This window comes from Nematolebias whitei, chromosome 9 (genome assembly GCF_014905685.2).
Source record: "Nematolebias whitei isolate Nwh7 chromosome 9, NemWhi1, whole genome shotgun sequence".
NCBI classification, from domain to species: Eukaryota; Metazoa; Chordata; class Actinopteri; order Cyprinodontiformes; family Rivulidae; genus Nematolebias; species Nematolebias whitei.
Genome location: NC_056506.1, coordinates 18,398,566 through 18,418,300, shown reverse-complemented (window position 1 = coordinate 18,418,300; position 19,735 = coordinate 18,398,566). Strand labels below are relative to the sequence as shown.

Below are 19,735 nucleotides of genomic sequence, written 5' to 3'. Positions count from 1 at the left end.
CACACCCGCCGTCTGCTACGTATAAACGACAGTCACTTTAATAAAACGGCTCAGCGAGGTCCGGTCCCAGCCAGCAGAACCAGGCCCACGAAACATGCTGTGGTCTCCACGTAAGCCGGAGAACGTGCACCATGTCAAACTAGAAGCTTTCCAAAGGCTCCGACACGTCGTCAAGTGGTAACAAGAATACAAGAAGCTACAATAGTGCTATAAACCACACACGGATGAAATAAAACCACATCCTTCCTGAAATAAAGGAATTTGTTTGCTAACGTGAGTCAGAGTGGGCGGCAGGAGGAAAGATCACGACTAAAAGCTGAACACAGCCTTCGTTTGAAGGATTTGACCAGGAACAAGCCTGAACAACAGAGGATGTGCAGAAATCTTCCCAACAAGAGAGAAGGTCCAAATGTTCTCAGACATCCTGTCTTAGGTCCCACATCTGATAAGACAGAGGACAAAGAGTCCTTTCAGGAAGCATGTTCTCTGTAGTATTCTGGGTTCTTCTGCAGGTTTCAGGGTTATTTCCTCCAGTAAGGACTTGTGTCTGTAGACAGGACCAGGTCCAGATCTCAGCGCAGGACATCTTCAGGCCATGATGACATGACTGCCCCGCTCTCTGATGTCTGCTACAGGAAGGAGATCTTTCCTCACCGCTGATGGACACAGATGACTGCGTCTGCCTTTGGCTTTGAACAAGTCTGACACAAAGAACACCTGAGAGAGAAGAAAACATATTTAAATACTTTTTCTGCAGAGGTGGAGTCACTCATTACATTTGCTCACACCACTGTAAATGAGTACTGTACATTTAGTTTAATTTCTATTTTTTAAAGTCAATACTGGACCTTTATTCGAGTTTAATATCATTTACTTAATTACGTTTAAACTCAGTTACTGAGTAAACATGAACTAAAATTAGTAGAAAAACATGACCTCCAGAACACTAGCAGAGTTCCAGCCTGTTCCTCACATATCAGCTGGGGTTGCATGGAGGAGGAGTTTTCCTGTTAAATAAACCCTAAAAACTAAAACTGTACAAGCTGCGCTCACTCAGTCAGCGCATACCGCTTCATCCACCGGCCTGGAGAGAAATGCAGCAGACATGAACCTGTCAGCTTGTCTCTGGTTAACTGCCTGTCAGGCAGCTGAACCTCCACTGTGACTTCTGTTCAAGCTGAACTAAAGATATGAAAAGAAACTCCTGGACCTCCTGGACATGTTTACAAGACAGTCTGGCTCCAAGTTAAAGAAAGGAAGCCGCTTCGTTATGTGTTAGCTGTGTTAGTTGTTAGCTGTGCTAGCTGTCATCTGCTTTGACCGGCTGGGTTTGGTAGGAACAGATACACAATGGCAGGTCAAGAATCACATGTTAAGATAGAAATAGTATCAAATGAAAACTATTCAATTTTAACAATTCATTTAAGGAAATGAGGTTAATTTGTCCACCAGTCTATAGAAGCATAACAAGCCAACCCTAACTATAGGATTTATCAAAAAGGAAAGTCTTAAGCCTAGTCTTAAAACTGGACAATGTGTCAGCCTCATGGACAGAAACTGGAAGTTGGTTCCACAAGAGAGGAGCCTGATAACTGAAAGATCTGCCTCCCATTCTGCTTTTAGAAACTGTAGGAACCACAAGTAAACCTGCAGTCTGAGAGTGAAGTGTTCTGTTAGGAAAATATGGAACAATAAGATCTGTAATATAAGATGGAGCTAGGTTGTTGAGAGCTTTGTAGGTTAGAAGTAAGATTTTGAATTAAATTCTGGATTTGACAGGGAGCCAATGAGAGAAGCTATAACTGGAGAGATATGATCTCTCCTACTAACTCCAGTTAAGACTCTGGCAGCAGCATTTTGGATTAACTGAAGATGTTTCAAAGAAGTATTTGGACACCCAGATAATAAACCATTGCAATAGTCCAGTCTAAACGTGACAAATGCATGAACCAGTTTTCTTAATCATTTTTAGATAAGATGTTTCTAATTTTAGTGATATTACGCAGGTGGAAGAAGGAGGTTCTAGTAACGTTTTTAATGTGGGGGATAAAAGACATGTCCTGATCAAAAATAACACCAAGATTTTTAACATTAGAGCTGGAGGCCAGATTAATGACATCTAAGGAGGGAGAAAGACTGAAAAATTTATTCCTAAGATTCTCAGGTTCCAAAACCATAACCTCAGTCTTGTCTGAATTTAAAAGCAGAAAATTAAGGGTCATCCAGGTTTTGATGTCTTTAAGACATGCTTGTAGCTTAAGTAAAAGATTGGATTCATTGGGTTTCATGGACAAATTATGTGTATCAGAACTATGTATCATCAGCATAACAATTTATCCCATGCTGTTAAATAACATTACCTAATGGAAGCATATCAGAAGTAAAGAGCATTGGTCCAAGCACTGAACCCTGATGAACTCCATGACTAACTTTGGTGTATGATGAAGATTCATTATTTACATTTACAAATTGGAATCTATCAGATAAATATGATTTAAACCATTTTAGTGACAACCTTTTTTCTTTTCCAAACTGAAGTTCTTCCAGGAGCTATCTAAAACTGTAAAACGCAGAATCCCCAAGCTGTTGATCAGAACTATTTATAAGATGAATGTATATTTATTGTTTTGCATATTTCTGAGGAAATCTTCTTGGTTTGTGATCTGTGGTCACTCACGATGCAGTAGGCCACCAGGGCCCCCTGGATGAACCCGGCCAGGACGTCCGTGGGGTGGTGCTTGTGGTCAGACACTCGGGACAGGCCAGTGTAGAAGGACATCATGATGAGGGTGAACTGGGTCAACGGGCGCAGCAGGCGGGCTCCATGCCAGGTGAAGCGAGACTGCAGGTAGAACTGGAACAGAGGCAGAGTTTTGGGTTTCCCATCTTTTAAAACACAGAATGAAATAAAAAGATAGGATTATAACAGTTCAGCGTCTCACCACGAGGTACAGCATGGTGTACATGGAGAACGATGCATGTCCAGAGAAGAACGATTTCCTGAGAACAAACAAACAGCTTTTTAATGCAACACAAGTACTGAAAAGAATTGCTTTAAACTCCGAGTCCCAAATCTTTTCAACTGTCACATTTGTTGCCATACCTGGCCTCTTGGACTTTGCTCTCTGATCCCTGGCACTGGTACTCAGTGATGTAACCCAGGGAGCAGTTGATAGTGGAGAAGTCAGGCTTGCACACGTCCAGGAAGTGAGGACGCATTCGTCCCACTGACACCTTAGCAATGTCCGTGAAGGACTGACTGATGGCACAGCCAAAAACGAACACACCGACCTGCTTGTAGAGCGCAGCGATGTAGGGGTTCCCTACGAAGGAGCTGGACCCCTCATTCAGAAAATAGATCCTGTAGGTCTCTCCGATTATGATCTGAGTGGGCAGAGAGGAAGAGGGAAGCAGTGAGACAAGATAAAACGTAAAGTGATCCGTGATCCACCTACAACTGAACGCTTGTTTCATGATGGTGCCGTTTGTTCATGCTTCCTTTAGGACGTTTCAAGTCCTTTCATTTGATATCAAAAAACCTCCCTGAGCCAGGTTAGAAGACACATAATAGTTTGTTAGTTCATATTCTGCATGTTAATTCTGCAGCTCTACAGGTTTTTCCTTTAAATCTGTAAATGTGTCAGTACACTAGTGGCAAATTACGGTTTTGTTCTGAGTACGAAGGTAAAACAGGGAGTGTGGCAACGAGGTGGAAAAGAGAGTCCAGGCAGGATGGAGTGGATGGAGAAAAGTTTCAGGAGTGATTTGTGACAAAAGTGTGTCAGCAAAGGTCAAAGGAAAAGTTTACAAGACAGTGGTGAGACCAGCTATGTTGTCTGGTCTGGAGACAGAGACATGGACAAAAAGACAGGAGACAGAACTGGAAGTAACAGAAATTAAGATGCTAAGGTTCTTCTTAGGAGTGACAAGGATGGATAAGATCAGGAATGAGATCATCAGAGGTACAGCACAGGTTGAACAACTGGGAGATAAAGTTAGAGAGACCAGACTGAGATGGTTTGGACATGTCCAGAGGAGGGACAGTAGAAGGATGTTAGAAATGCAGCTGCCAGGAAAAAGACAAAAAGGAGATATATGGATGCAGTTAGAGAGGACATGGAGGTAGTTGGAGTGAGGACAGAGGATGATAATAATAATAATAATAATAATAATAATAATAATAATAATAATACATTTTATTTGTATAGCGCTTTTCTAAATACTCAAAGACATTTTACATGAGTTAAAAATATATAAAATCTACTATGCATACACATAAAAACACAGAAAAAATTAAAAAGGGCAAATTTAAACATTAAAAGCAATTTTAAACAGGTGGGTTATGAGTTCTTTCAAGAAAGAGTGGAGAGATGCAGAGGACTGAGTGCGGACAGATTGAAATGGAGAAGTATGACTCTGTAGACCCCTGAAGAGGGTAGGAACAGCTGAGAAAAGACAATCTGAGGACATTTTAGGATTTTGACGACGTTCTGCAGTATCAATTGTGATGATGTCATCAAGGCTGAATCATGCTGATACACATCAACATTTAAAAACCAACGACTCGTCCGACAGAACCATAGACCGCAGAACCGCAATGAAAGTGGTCTCCAGTTACAAGTACTTGGGTGTGCACCTGAACGAAAACCTCAGCTGGGGCAACAACACTATCAGCCTGATCAAGAAAGCACATCAGTGACTACTTCCATTAGGCGGTTGAGGCGAGCTAAACTAGGAAGCTCAGTCCTCACCTCCTTCTACAGGTGTGCAGTGGAGAGCATCCTGTGCTCCAGCATCAACGTGTGGCATGGAGGCTGCACAGCTGCAGAAAGAAAAGCTTTGCAGAGAATGGTGAAGGTTGCACAGAAGTCTGTTGGGAGTCAGTCTCCCCACCATCACAGACATTTACACCTCTAGATGCAGGAAGAGGGCCACCTGCATCATGAAGGACCCCACTCACCCAGCACACACACTTTTTGCCCCACTCCCCTCAGGCAGGAGGTTGAGGAGCATTAAGTGTAGAACCCCTAGACTGAGAAACAGCTTCTACCCTGAGGCTGTTAGACTCCTGAATCTCTAACCAGAATAATCACTGTAAGAAAAAATAAAAATCACTGTAATGCCACTTTAATTGGTGATATGTGACTTATCTATGCTGCTGATTATCCATGCTGCTGATCTCATGCTGCTGTATTCATACCCCTCTACTCACTACAGACTCATGTTCAGGCTGCTGTTTCATATACCATATTATTGTACATAACAGTAGTTCCTTGCTACTTCACAGTTAGTTTTTCGCAGACTCACTATATAGTGTTTTTTTAAAATGAGATTGAACAAGACACACAATTGGCTGATTGATGGATGAGCTGCACGATCGACATGGAATTTTTATTTAAAATGAAATATTTTAAATTATTTAACACCTGCTGCACCTATGTGAACTGCAGCCCACACTACAGGCAGCTCCTCCTCCCTCCTCTGTCGATCTCCGTTCTGCAGTGGAGAAGGGGGCGTGGCCGAGAGCTACTTGACTACTATAAGACTACTGTATTAGTGTTTAGCGTATGTCTTAAGGCTCCAGTATACTCACGCAGACCTTTTTCTGCATGGACTAGACGTGCACTGTTCGCAGAGGGTTGAGACTTCATACTTGAGCATCCACCCTGAGCGGCTGCAGACCAGCTCTGCAGGCAAGGGGCGTTTACCTTTGGGACAAATTGAGGTCGCTGAATGGTCATTTTCTGACATGCCTATTGGTCGTTAAAAAAAAAACAACAGCTGGCAGCCCCAGCCACAGCAGTGTTCTGTCTTTGTTGTAAATGAAAAGCTCTAATTAAAAAAAAACAGGGAGCGCTGGCTCTGCAATCCACACACCAGACCAGCCCACCAGGAAACCTCCAGACCCTCTCGCAGCCACGCTGGACCTGATTTTAATTCGCTTGTGACAAATTCCTTCATTTCTCACAATTTCAGTCATGGTGTCAACAGATGAGGAGGAAGAGCTCGCTTGCCTATTGGCAAAAAACAAAAGAAAAGAAAAGGCCATTAAACCAGATCAGGGATGAAGAAGGGGAATTTAATATACTAGTGTCGCATACAAAACAGTCCGTCACCGGGCAGTTTATTTTTTGACACAGAGTATGCGTATGCGGTCGTAAAAATTGAGCTTTGCACGGACATAAATGTAAATGAGTCCTCGAGGCTCAATGGGATTTACCTGTCTAAATAAAAGTCGAATGAAAACATGCTCTGTGGGCGTCCGCTTCAAGTTTAATCCGGTACGCGCGGACCTCCGTGGAATGACGTATGCCCGACTATACTGGAGCCTGTAGTGTATATCTTAGATCCTTGTATACTGTTTCTTTTTAATGTATACTTTATATTTGTGCTATTTTAAGGTGTAACTAGGACCTTGAGTACACAATTTTGTTCCATCTCATGTATCACATGTGATGCAAATGACAATAAAGAACCTTGAACTTGACTATGTAAAACACCAAGATTCAAAATAACCATTCAAGCTCAAGCCCCCAACACACATAATCCTCTTCTGTTGTCCTCCAGCAGCTCATAGCTTCAGCTGTGATTGGGGGGGGGGGGGGGGGCTCCCAAAAGAGAACAGGGGACAGGAAATGATTCAGTTTCAATTCAGTTAATGAAGGAGAATCAGAAGCCCAATGAAATATAAAAGAGAAGGAGGAATGTGAGAGTAGGACTGAGAAGCAGAGTGGGCTGGGGGAAGGGTGGGGGAAGCACTGCTGGTTCTAATCAGGAGAAACGCTGAGCTAGGACTCCTCCAGGAACACGTTTGTTTTTCTCTGACTCTGAAAGGCAGCTTCAATTTCACCTGGGACGTCTGGCTGTTTTCATGTCAGGGTCTGAACTTCACTGGACATTCTTTAAGGGGGCCACAGGGGAGAGTCTGGTTCTGGGACCCACCCCAGGTGACGAGTCGGCTCCTGAGAAGGGAATAAAAGCTGTTGTTTCCACCATGCAGGCCTTTAGAGCCAGCTCCAGCTGTTTTCAAGGGACAGAGGGAAGAAGGGGGAGATTTTGCTGTGTGGATGAATAAATACTTTTATATTGTAGGAAACATGGCCGATATACCATGATCTCTGTGTACTACATTTGTACTATAGGAAACACGGCTGTTATAGTATAACAACTAGGTTTACTACAGTACAAATGTATGTTCCAGCACACAGAGATCAATGAGTTCTGTGTACTGGAGGCTGATTGGTTGTTCAAGTTTAAAGTGCTTCTTTGTTGCCCAGATAATTATCAGCTTGAATCACCATGGACATGGTCTCGGTCCAGGCAGCAGTGAAGCTCTGAATGAAGAAGTGTTTCATGTTTTTCTGTTTGTAAAACACAAATGCTGTCAAGGGGTGACGGTGCTGTTATGCTGCAAAGAAATGAGATATCTGGCCAGCTCTCCATGTTTGGGGCCAGTACCACAGTTTCATCCCTCTAATTACATGACCTAACCAACAACCACAGTTACACAGCTGGACCTGACCATGAAACCTCTGTGGCTTCAGTCATGTGTAGTTGCTCTAGAGAAGACCCAACAGAACTTAACACCGTGAACTGCAGCAATGGTCCCAGTGAGAAAACTGAACTCAGGCTGCACTAGGAGTGCTACATCCAGCTGCTGCTACTCTTTGCAAACATGACCGACCGACCGACCGTCCGTCCGTCCGTCTGTCCATCCATCCATCCATCCATCCATCCATCCATCATCTTCTGCTTATTCTGAAGTTGGATTGTGGGGGCAGCAGCTTGAGCAGGGCGGCTCAGACATATCTTTCCACAGCCATATCTTCCAGCTCTTCTGGGAGGACTCCAAGGTGTTTCCAGGCCAACCAAAAGATGCAGTGTCTCCAACGTGTCCTGGGTCTTTCCCGAGGTCTCCTCCCAGTCGGACAAGTCCGAAGCACCTCCCAAGGGAGGCGCCCAGGAAGTATCCTTACCAGATGCCTGAACCATCTCAACAGGCTCCTTTTGATGTAGAAGAGCAGTGGTTCTACTCCTAAGTTTCTCCTGGATAACTGAATTTTTCATCCTATCTCTAACGGAGGGTCCAGCTACCCTGTGGAGGAAACTTTATTTCAACTGCCTGTATCCACAATCTCATTCTTTTGGTCACTACCCACAGCTCGTGACCATAGGTGAGGGTAGGAATGTAGACCGACGAGTAAACAGAAAGCTTTGCCTTACAGCTCCACTCCCTCTTCACCACAACAGACCAGCATAGTCTGCAATACTGAAAAACCCTACACCAATCCATCTGTCAATCTCACGCTCCATTCTTCCCTCACTCATGAACAAAACCCTGAGATTCTCAAACTCCTCCACTTGAGACAGAAACTCATCCTCGACCCAAAGACAGCAATCCACCCTTTTCCAACTGAGGGCGATAGCCTCAGATTTGGAGGTGCTGATTCTCATCCCAGCTGCTTCACACTCAGCTGTGAACTTCTCCAGTGAGAGCTTAAGATCATGGCACGATGACGCCAACAGGACCACATCATCTGCAAATAGCAAAGACGGAATCCTGAGGCCACCGAACTGGACCTCCTCCGCTCCCTGGCAGCACCGAGAAATTATGTCCATAAAAGTTATGAACAAAATCAGTGACATGAGCAGCCCTGGCGGAGTCCAACTTCCACCCTGAAGGGGTCTGACTTACTACTGGCGATGAGAACCAAACTCTTAAGCCAGTTGTATAGGGACAGATTAGCCCATAGAAACGAGCCCCCAATCCCATACTCACAGAGCCAAAGCCCCCTCTCCCCACAGTGTACCTCGAGGAACATGGTCAAAAGCCTTCTCCAAGTCCACAAAACACATGTAGATGGGTAAAGTCCCATGACCCCTCAAGGACCCTAGCTAGGGTAAAGAGCTGATCCAGTGTTCCACAGACAGGATGGAACCCGCATTGTTCCTCCTGGATCTGAGGTTTGACCAGCAACTAACTCGCTTCTCCAGTACCCCTGAATAGACCTTACCATGGAGGCTAAGGAGAGTGATGTCCTTATAATTGGAGCACACCCTCCTGTCCCCCTTTTAGAAAAGGGGAACCACCTGCCAATCCAGGGAAACTGCACCCAATGTCAATGCAATGTTGCAAAGGTGTGTCAATCAAGACAGCCCCACAACATTCATATCATTAAGAAAATCAGGGTGAATCTCATCCTTCCCCGGAGCCTTGCCACCACAGAGCTTTTTAACTACCAGAGTGACCTCAGCAACGGTTATGGACAGACCAACCTCAAAGTCCCTCGGATCAGCTTCCTCCATGGAAGATGTGCCAGTGGGATTGAGAAGGTCCGAGAAGTATTTCTTCCACCTCTTGACGACATCACTGGTTGAGGTCAACAGCAACCTACCTTCACTGAACATGGAGATATTAAAGTGCTGCTTTCCCCTCAGTCAACTGATGGTTTGACAGAATGTCCTCGGAGCTGACCAAGAGTCTCTATTCAAGGCCTCACCGAACTCCTCTCATATCTGAACTTTTGCCTCAGTAACAGTCAAAGCTGTGGACTGCCTGGCCCTACGATAATACCTCAGCTTCCTCCAGAGTCCCACGAGCCAACAAGGCCAGGTAGGGCTCCTTCTTCAGCTTGACAGCCTCACTAACCCAATGTGTACACCACCAAATTTGAGGATGGCCACAGCAAGAAGCACCTACAACCTTGCAGCCATAGCTCAAGGCAGCAACCTCAATAAATGAGGCATGGGACATTGCCCATTCAGACTCAATGTCCCCTGCCTCAGCTGGGATATGGTTAAAGCTCTACCGGAGGCATGAGTTGAAGATCTTTCTGACGGGTTCTTCTGCCAGGCATTCCCAACAAACCTTCACTACACGTTTGGGTCTACCAAGTCTGTCCAGCATCTTCCCATTGCTATTTGATCCAACTCACTACCAGGTGGTGATCCGTTGACAGTTCAGTTCCTCTCTTTGCCCAAGTGTCCAAAACAAATGGTCACAAATCAGATGACATGACTACAAAGTCACTCATTGATCTATGACCTACGTAGGGGTCCTTGTGCCAAGTGCATTTATGGACGCCCTTATGTTCGAACATGGTGTTCGTGATGGGCAAAATATGACTAGCACAGAAGTCCAACAACAGAACCCCGCTCGAGTTCAGGTCAGAGAGGCTGTTCCTCCCAATCATGCCCCTGCAGGTCACAGTCATTACCCATGTGGGCACTGAAGTTCCCCAGCAGACTAAAGGAGTACCCAGTCAGCGCACCTTCCAGCATCCCTGCCAAGGACTCCAAGAAGCCCAGAGCCTCTGAACTGCCATGTGGCATTTAGACACAAGCAACAGTCAGAGCCTGTCCCCCTACATCCGGGAAAGGGACACTGAGCTCCTTGTTGTTGTTTGTCCATCAAAAGTCTTCAGAAAGCATTGTAAAAGTTTAAACACAGCTGTCACATAAATTACTATAAAATGTCTGAGATTTGAGTTGCAGCAGTCTACATTAGCAACAGAGCAACTTAAAGACCAGTCTTTAGCTCGTCTATGTGGACAGATTTTAAACCAACAGAGAATTCTACACCAGGTACAATAATTATTACTCTTAACAATTCACAGACCACCACTTCAAGGTTGCTCTTTTATCAGTAAAGTCAACTAAACTGCTGACAGAGTTGTTCAAAGGATGACTGTCAAACAGAATAGACTGAATTAATTGGATAAAACTCAAATTATTTATCCTGATGCATGCTCAATCCTTGCATGCTTAAATTATTTCAACACATTACCAAAGAGTTTCATGAGCCAGACGGGAGAAAACAGAATAAAAAGAAAAGTTGTGTTCAGCTGTGATCCAAGGTGCAGTCAGCAACTGTGAGGCTCTAAAACATGGTGATATAGGTGATGCAGGTGATGTCAGGTGATACAGGTGATACAAGTGATGCCACTTACAGACAGGATGGTGATCAGAATGCCTGCAGCACTGAGCACACCATCACTAATGGTGTCTTTGCTTTTGGCCGGGTACTTGATGGATTCATCATCGCAGTAAAACCCTCGACGGTACGGCTGAACCGCACACGTCTCAATGACCAGGAAAGGCAGGCCGGCTGGTGTGAAGCAGCAGTGAACAGCACAGAAAGGGGGTGGAGGGGGTGAGGAGGAGAGATGAGGTGGTGGGTTAATGAGACAATAATGACTGAGGTTCTGGGTACAAGCAGAAGGAGACAGGAGAACATCTGGGACTAGCTCAGTTCATTCTGTGGCTGTTTTCTGAGACCAGTGAACAAATGAGTCCTGATTGGTTAATTTTTCTCCAGACCCGGGCCTGAATGGATCAAACTCGGGCCTCCACGGAGAACAGTTGTTGCTGTGATTTAAGTCAAAGGGTCGTTGAGCCTCCATGAATCTCCAGGTGTGTGGACTGAAAAGAAGCCGGTGATGAACTGAGCGTGCTCAGAAGTGTGCTCCTCCTGTCCTCCTGCTGCACCTCACCAGGACTTACAGACGCTACAGGCACAGAGAAGCCCACGGCGATGAGTGCAGCCGTGGACACTGTGCTGTTCTTGTAGGGCAGTTGGAGGCTGCTGTCATCACAGAAGAACCCTCTCTGGTACGGCGGGAAGGGAGATTTGTGCAACAACACGCCAACAAGAAGCACTGCATTGTGGGACAGATACATGAGGGCAGGAGAGGCAATGCTTTAGGAACACAGCAACACAAAGACACAAACATTTTTAGGTACGAGAAAAAGAAAGCCTTTCTTTTGTATTGAACCTTTTTGAATCCCAAGGGTTTTATGATAATACAGAGGACAACAGGATGGCCCAGTTTTTACCAGGTTCTGAACCAACTGAGATCCAACCTCAGGTTCTGAAGCTGTTCAGATCAGTTCTCATCATGGCTTTATTAAACAAAATGAAGATGTGATGAGGAAACAAAGTCCTCTCCTGCTGTTTCTACTACTTCTAGGAGGTTCAGTGTCAGTCAGACTCTGATCCCATGTGGGATCAGCTCAGTAGAAACTGCAGTTGTCGGTTTGCTGCTCCGGAGCGGTCAGGTGTGCATTTGCACAAAGCCAAGGTGGAGAGATATTAGCAATGACCTCAGAGTCAGTCTGAGAAGGGTCAAAGGTCAAGATGCCCAAGAAATTTCATTTCAATATCAGAACCAAACATTGCTGCTAATCTTTAACAGAACGGGTCCAAAAGAAAAGACCAGACAATCTGTCGGTCCGTTCAGCTACACTCACATTATTAACTTTGTTTCTTTGACTTTTTCTTCCAACAAACTCAAACTAACGTGAGACTAACGTGAACTCTGGGACTGAAGTCCTGATCCTGCAGAGACCGTCTTCACTATAAAGAGTCCTGATGTTCTGATGCTGTTGGGTCGGTTCACCATAGGCGTCGCAACTGTGAAGGGGATGTGCCCCCTACACACACGCATTTAAAAAATATTCATTTGGACCTCTCCACATTTTCCATGAAATATTAGTTCACTCAGCACTGTTTCTATCTTCGTGAATGAATCCATTCCACTTGATTAATAGAATATTCAAACCTCTAAAAGTCCACTCCGGGTTTTCCTGGTTACCTACAACAACTCCACCCTGCATGCAGTGTTTCTCCTCTTGGTAAGGCACTCACGGGGGAGGAGGGGGAGACAACTCTGTTTTGCACACTAGCTTAGCACCACACTAGTGCCGGCACTTGTTGACGGAGGTAGGGGGGTTAGGACGTGTGAGAAGCGGAGTGCTTCCTCAGTAGCATTTTAGCATCTTTGAATCTAGTTGTTTTTTGTTTTGTTACCTTTTCCTTTTAGCCATCCTATTTGTTAAAAAAAAAAAAAAAAAAAAAACCAAACTGTAGTATGCTTTTTTATAACTGTTTATTGTTGTTGCTGTTGTCCATTGTTGTCATCTTTCTTTGTTGAAATCAGGTCTCTCTTGTAAATGAGTCCTCGAGGCTCAATGGGATTTACCTGTATAAATAAAGGTTGATTGATTGATTAGCTAATGCGCCTGTATTGCATACTGCTAGCTTAGTGCTAAGTTAATTCCAGCAGATTTTGATGCGCACGGGAGTGGGGGGAGACGCTCACAAGGAGAGCTGCTGGTCAGACTTCTTCTTGTTGTGCCGTGCTTTCTAAAATAGTTACTGAATGTTTGGTATCAGTCAGACCTCCATTGCACAACTACAACTGGTCCAGAATGCAGCAGCCTGATTTTTAATCAGTACAGTCAAAAGAGAGCACATTACACCGGTTTTGGCCTCACTGCACTGGCTACCGGTTCACTTTCGAATCCAGTTCAAAATACTCCTGTATGTCTACAAATCACTGAACAGTGTCTCACCCCCATTTCTCTGATCTGCTACAGCCGTATGTCCCACCACATTCCCTGAGGTCAGCGGACCAGTTGCTCCTCACAGTTCCAGGAACTCGTCTTAAGCGCAGAGGTGACAGGGCCTTCTCTGTAGCAGGACCAAGACTCTGGAACGAGTTACCTCTGTTTGTCAGACAGGCCCCCTCCCTCTCGGTTTTCAAGTCCCGTTTAAAAACTCACTACTATTCAGTAGCTTTCAACACCAGATGATCTGTGTTTTGAACCTGTATGCTCCACACTGGTTAGTCGTCATTATCTGCATCGTTTTTTGTCTATATTCTGATTTACCTAATTTTGTATATTGCTTTGTGTGTTACCTGTTGTTCTGTCTGTACAGCACTTTGGTTGGCCTTGTCGCTGTTTTAAGTGCTTTATAAACAAAATGGTATGGTATGGTATGAATCAAGAGTTTACTTATGTAGGTAAACATAGATGTTTAACAATCTGATAAAACTTAACAAAATGACAAATCCTGTCAGTGAAAGGACAATTAAACCTCTCTGACCTGTTAAAATACACCGGAATGCAGGAAATGGAATTTACTTTATTCAAAATTTTCTGGGGGAGGACCCCCACCACATTCTCAAAACGTTTCTGACGCCGATGTGGTTCACTGTCTCGGGACTAGAACAACACAGGATGCTTCTCAGACTGCTGAGATGAAACAGAGAAGGAGAGAGTCCCGATCCTTCCAACCGCCTTCAAACCCACTCACCGACCCAGAATCACAGACCCACAGACCCACAGATGGCCCGGGACATCTGGGTGTTTGGTGTCTGTTGGACATGTTTCTCTGGAAAGAGGACAGAAAACTGATGACGATCAGATCCGGTTTTCAGGCACTCAGCTGGGATTTTGACCCCGGCTCAGTTCATTGACCCTCACATCCGTTCAGCAACATCAGCAGAGTTCTGGGGATTTCCCCCTCCGGCCTCCTCCTGCTCATCAACAGCAGGAGGTGGGGGTGATGGTGGTTGAGGGTGGAGTCGTCATCGTGCCAATATGATACTAGCTCAGCATAAAAAAAACAACTTTAGGACTTGAAGACTGCAATATTTAAAACGTTTTCTTTTCTTTGTCCTGCTCAAGCAGTTTGCTGATCACCTCCAGAGTCCCGACACGGCAGACGAAGACGTGCCCCCCCCCTCCCCCCCCAGCTCATATTATTCTGTCTGCTGCAGCATGTGATCCTCAGACAGTTAAATGCTTCTATATTCTGGAGTCAAAACACTGAGTGTGACTATTCAAACAAGCAGAAACACATTTTCCACTCGCAGCCAGTCTGCAGCTGGGGGTTTTGAGTGAATCACACATGCAGCTGCTTTTACTTCACAACATGAGCGTAGAACCCAACAAGAAAACGATCATTTAATTCATCTTCTCCAGTGTGTTTCACACATTTTTCATTACAAACTGTTTCAAATCCATCAGTAAATGCTACACGTTCCAAGTAGAAACCTTAAGATCCTGGCCTTCACCTTGATGCTTCACATCCAGAGGTTAGAAAGAGAACCCAAAGTTTATGGAGGAACCACCATACTTCAGTCATAAGGAAACATGAAGAAAACACGTTTCTCTTTGTGCCCTTTGTGTTTCGGATAAAACATTGTAATAAAATTGTGTAGCGAAAGCAACTGGCAAAGACAGAACACAAAACAGTTTCAAATGATGGAGCAAAAAAACACTGGCACTGCACTCTCTTAGTACATCTGGTCCTGAGAATAGTTTTACTCCTCCCCTCCAAAGCCATCTTAAAAGAATAAAGCATATTTTTAATAATTGTTTCCCAAGCTCCTTTAGCTTTGAAATAAATACAAGACTTTACAAACATTTGTTTCTATAGTGGAGTCTTTGCTCGGCAGATTTACTAGAGGAGCTTTAAACTCCCGTTGATGTCACAAACTGAATGTGAAGAGATTACAGGAAACAGTCTCCATCTGCTGTAGCCTAATGTTGACAGAGGCCTCAGCTCCAGGCAGCACAGACTCATCGTGATGGTCTCCATCATCCTACTGTAGCTGGTGGTCAGGGAGAGGGGGAACCAGAACCAGGAGGGGGAGTTTGACATCACTGGATGTTGTGTCGTGAGGAGCCGTAGAGATCACTCGTCCTGTTTACTCTCTTCAGGCCAAAAACCCTCTCAAACCCTAGTTTCTAGACAAGTTTCTCTGTGTGAAGCACACGGAACAAATGGTTGTGATTTTACTTGGATTTATAGACGTTATTTTCATTTTATAGTAAACGACAAACTGCAGCGCTGAAATCCTGAGAAGCCGCTCTCCCTGAGCTTTCCACTTGTTCGTCCCTGCACAGAATTTGACTTCCCTTTCCTCAACCAGACATGTTCATGATGCAGTTCATGCTGTTTGGCATCTTGTCACACAGAGCACCAACAGAAGTGGACAGTAATGAGGGAACAAAGGGAACATGTCCCTCTGGCCGAGGCGTACTCCCTCCTGATCAGCACAGTGGGTGTCTAGGTGCTGCTACCTCCGTGAACAACAACTGTTATCTTCTGCCTGGAGTTCATTTTCACTGTCTGTGTAAAGATGGCTGAGTTTTCCATCAGCCTCGACCCTCAGCAGGTCAGGTGAAGTGAAATCACATCGCTGCCTTTCACCGCAGTGTTTCCACTTCTATTGTCCAAGGAGGGCAGATGTATGGTTGATACAAAGCAAACAGCTCACAGCTAAGACAAAAACAAACAGGCCTACATATGTCCAGTTTGTGAAATATCCAGAATAGGAGACAAGTTAACACCTCTTCCAGTTAATAGTTATTTAACAAGGTCCAAGCTACATCACAAGATCATTGCCTTTTGTCATTAAAGTAGCCTAATGTAGTAGTTTAGTTTTAGAATTTCAGTCTTCAGAACGGTAATATTTTCTGCTGAAAACCAAATAATTTGCAGCTAAATGAAAACAAAAGTTAGTGCCTTATGTTAAATAATATTAAGCCTATTTTGCAGCAGGCTATATATAGACTACAACTTTCATGCTCTAAGAGATGACACAGCTGCAGAACTTTATCTGTTGCTCGTTTCTCCTCTTCTTCTTTCCTCTTTTTCCTAAACTGAACACCTGATGGATTCGACCTGTTCTGGTCCATCTCCCAAGTGTGTAATTGGCACTTCTCCAACATGAGGCAAAACAACTGAGGCCTAAAGTCTATTAAACTAATTCACCTTCCTTGGTGTGGAGATTCTTTTTGTATTATATTTTTTCAGCCATTTCACACAATAAGCCGTGAACTGTTGGTTATATTCACAACATTATGAATGAAATGTGTTTTGTTTGGGAGCAATCGATGATGTGATTTACTTAGTGATTAGAAGCATCCCTGGCCCAGCAAGGGAGACGAGAGAATCCCTCGTCCCTCAGTTCACAACCTGTATGTCAGACATCAGCAGAAGCTACCAGTACATGCCCTGCGCCTGGCGGAGGGCGCCCACTCCCCACAAGTGAATGATAGGAAACTGATATCTAGGCTCGACAGGCTGTATGAAATAATGTACTTTGTTTATTTGAGGGGGAGTGTGGGGGCGGGCACTCGTGTCACCCACAACAGAAACTGCCACTGATCCACATTTTAAAACTACTAATGTTCACCATGTATTATACTTTACATTTTGGCTATTTTTGGGTATAACTGGGACCCAGAGTACATTTGTTCCACCTTGTGTACCACGTGATGGAAATGACAATAAAATTGACTTGAACTTGATAAGCTTGGACCGTGAGCCATTCTGGACAGGATGAGAGTCTGACTCAGGTGTGGGAGGCGAGGGTCCTCTTGCAGGAGTTCATTTAATAGTTTCTCGTCAGCCAGAACAATTCTGGAGCTAAAATAAAGTTTCAGAGCCACACTGATAACACATGAAGACAAAACATGAAGATTACTGCCAAAATGACAAGTAAATGTTACGGTTAGAGTCGTCTGGTAACAAAGCTTCTGAACAAATGGCTGCAGTTAAATGAAGAAACAGACCAGTTCTCTGGAGATATTTACTGGTAACCCTGACAAGCCCTCGCCCGGCTTCTGGACACCTCAGTGTTTAGGCTGAGGTTGTTAAGGGAACTGAGCTTTTCACCTTTTATCTCCAACAGTTACTGTTTAAAAAACTAGTTCGTTTGTTATAATGTTTAATTAAGTTAGGGTCAAATTTAACATTTCTAAATGATCTGTGTCTTTTTGCTGGAGCCATAAAAATCAAAGGAATCAACAGCTCCTGAAAACAACAAGAAAACCAGAAGCATGCAGAAAATCTGAGTAAAACCTAAATATTAAGCAGTAAATTGGAGGTAAATGCTCCCGGACACACTTTAATACAGTTAAGTGAAGTTTCGTTACCTAAGAAGAAGCAGAAAAGATCCAGGGCCACCAGAAGCCGGGTCCTGCTGTGGTCTTTACAGGACGGGGTGGGGGGGCTCTTGGTCTGGGCTGCCATGGTCTTCTCATTTATCAAACAGCGGTGCATTTAAAACATCTGTATGAGCTCCAGCAACAAGAACAACAAACTCTGCAGTTAAAAAGATCTGCGTTCCCCAACAAGAAGGTGGTGCTGGACATGAGCAGAAAACCACTTCCTTCACCTCCTCTCTCTGACCCGTCTCCTCTTTGTGTTCAAGTCCTGAGAACCCTAACAAAGCCCACCTCGTCCTGAGACAGCCCCCCTGAACAAAGACCACCTCCATCTTTTCATGAGACAGCCCCCCTGAACAAAGACCACCTCCAGCTCCTCCTCTGAATGAAAACCAGTCTCCTGTGGGAGCAGTGGGATGCTGCATTAAGAACATTAGCACCAGAGGACGTGTTACTGGAGCTTCATTTGGGTTTTCCATCATTTTTCATCGCACACAGTTTTACACACTTAAAGTCACTGTGGCATCAAACCTGTGTAACATGTGAAGGCATGTTTGGAAAGAACAACAATGGCATTTAAATGAAATTAATGATTTAAATGAAGTCATTTAAACTCCTTAGTGGAATAAAGTTCTGTACAGTGCAGTACAGTTAAACAAATGTACAACTAATTCAGTAATACTACACACACACACAAAAGATGGAATAAAAAGAAAACACCTAATTTTTTCAACCTTTATTTAGACAGGTAAATCCCATTGAGCCTCGAGGACTCATTTACAAGAGAGACTTGGATTTTAACAAAGAGTGATGACAACAGTGGATAACAACGACAACAATAGACATTCACAAATGATTAATTCAAATTTAAGTTGTTTTTTTTAAACAATTGAACATAAAATGATAATAAAAAGGAGAAAGAAACGTAGCGAAAAACAGCTAGATTATGAGGCGGTGTAGAATATGAAAAACAGGAACATGACTGCATTGGTTCTTGCCGACATGTTCCTGTTGCTCTGGGCAAGGGAGCCCAATGGACATCCAAGCCTATATCTCGCAAATCAGTCAGGTAAGGGTCTGGCAGACAGGCTCCAGTTTTTATTTAAAGGCTGATAAATCTGGCTGTCATCAGCACATATAGCAGTGGAGAGTAATACTACACTTCCTGAAAATGGAGTCAAGGGGGAGCAAATACAGGGAAAATAAGAGGACCCAAAATTGAACACTGAGGAACTCCATACACAAGGAGGGCAGAAAAAGATGTAAAATCACAGAGGCTGACAGAGAATGTTTGACCTGTCTGGTAGGGCCTGAACTATTCTAGTGGCATGGCCCTAAAACCCACCCATTGCTCTAAACGACAGATGAAAACTTTGTGATTCACCGGTGGATCAGTTAGTACAACTGCTGCCTCTCAACAAGAAGGTTGCCCGATAGAATCCTGGCCAAGGGCATTTCTGGGTGGAGTTTGCATGTTTTCCCCTAACAAAAAAACCAACTGTAATGGAAAAAAGTCTAACTATGCAGAAATGAACAGTTGTTGAGGCATTCGCATGTTCAGTAACAGGAAGTGATGTCAGAAACAGGAAGTGGTGTCAGTATGTCAGAAACGTGTGTCAAATCCCACACAACCCAGGCCCTGGAGCAATGTGGATATCCTAACTGGGCCTTCCTGAAAGCAGAGAAGAAACCCAAACAGGACTCCAGCCAGCCATCAGGTGCAAAGGAGGAACCCAGACCCAGACCAGTGGTCACTCCGTATGTTGAGGGAGTATCAGAGAAACTGAGATTCATTTTCTAAACATAAAATAAGCCACGTCCCATTGGCTTTCAAACCCCAAAATACATTACAGCAAAGACTGGTTCATTCCCAAAGGCCCAGTCCCCTGACACAAACGTGTATGCTATTCAGTGTCAGGAGGACTGTGATCAGTCTTACATCGGGGAAACTAAACAGCCACTGGCCAAAAGGATGGACCAGCACAGAAGA

The 19,735-nt window shown here is 44.2% G+C and overlaps 1 protein-coding gene across 1 annotated transcript; it reads right to left on the bottom strand.

The window, feature by feature from the left end:
- Positions 1 to 492: 492 nt before the first annotated feature.
- LOC119414437 (phospholipid phosphatase 3-like) lies at positions 493 to 17,993 on the bottom strand. Its single transcript, XM_037681527.1, has 6 exons — positions 17,734 to 17,993; positions 10,950 to 11,107; positions 3,104 to 3,384; positions 2,943 to 3,000; positions 2,678 to 2,854; positions 493 to 717 (listed from the first exon to the last, which is right to left on the bottom strand). Exons 1-6 carry the CDS (start codon positions 17,858 to 17,860, stop codon positions 589 to 591), a joined length of 930 nt encoding a protein of 309 aa, XP_037537455.1. The 5' UTR covers positions 17,861 to 17,993; the 3' UTR covers positions 493 to 588.
- Between the last annotated feature and the right edge of the window lie 1,742 nt (positions 17,994 to 19,735).

Coding starts and splice junctions, on each gene's coding strand:
- LOC119414437 (XM_037681527.1), bottom strand. CDS start 17,860: ATGCACCGCTGTTTGATAAATGAGAAGACCATGGCAGCCCAGACCAAG. Junction 3,385..10,949: donor TTCTGATCACCATCCTGTCT/GTAAGTGGCATC, acceptor CTGCCCACTCAG/ATCATAATCGGAGAGACCTA. Junction 3,001..3,103: donor AGCAAAGTCCAAGAGGCCAG/GTATGGCAACAA, acceptor GTTTGTTCTCAG/GAAATCGTTCTTCTCTGGAC.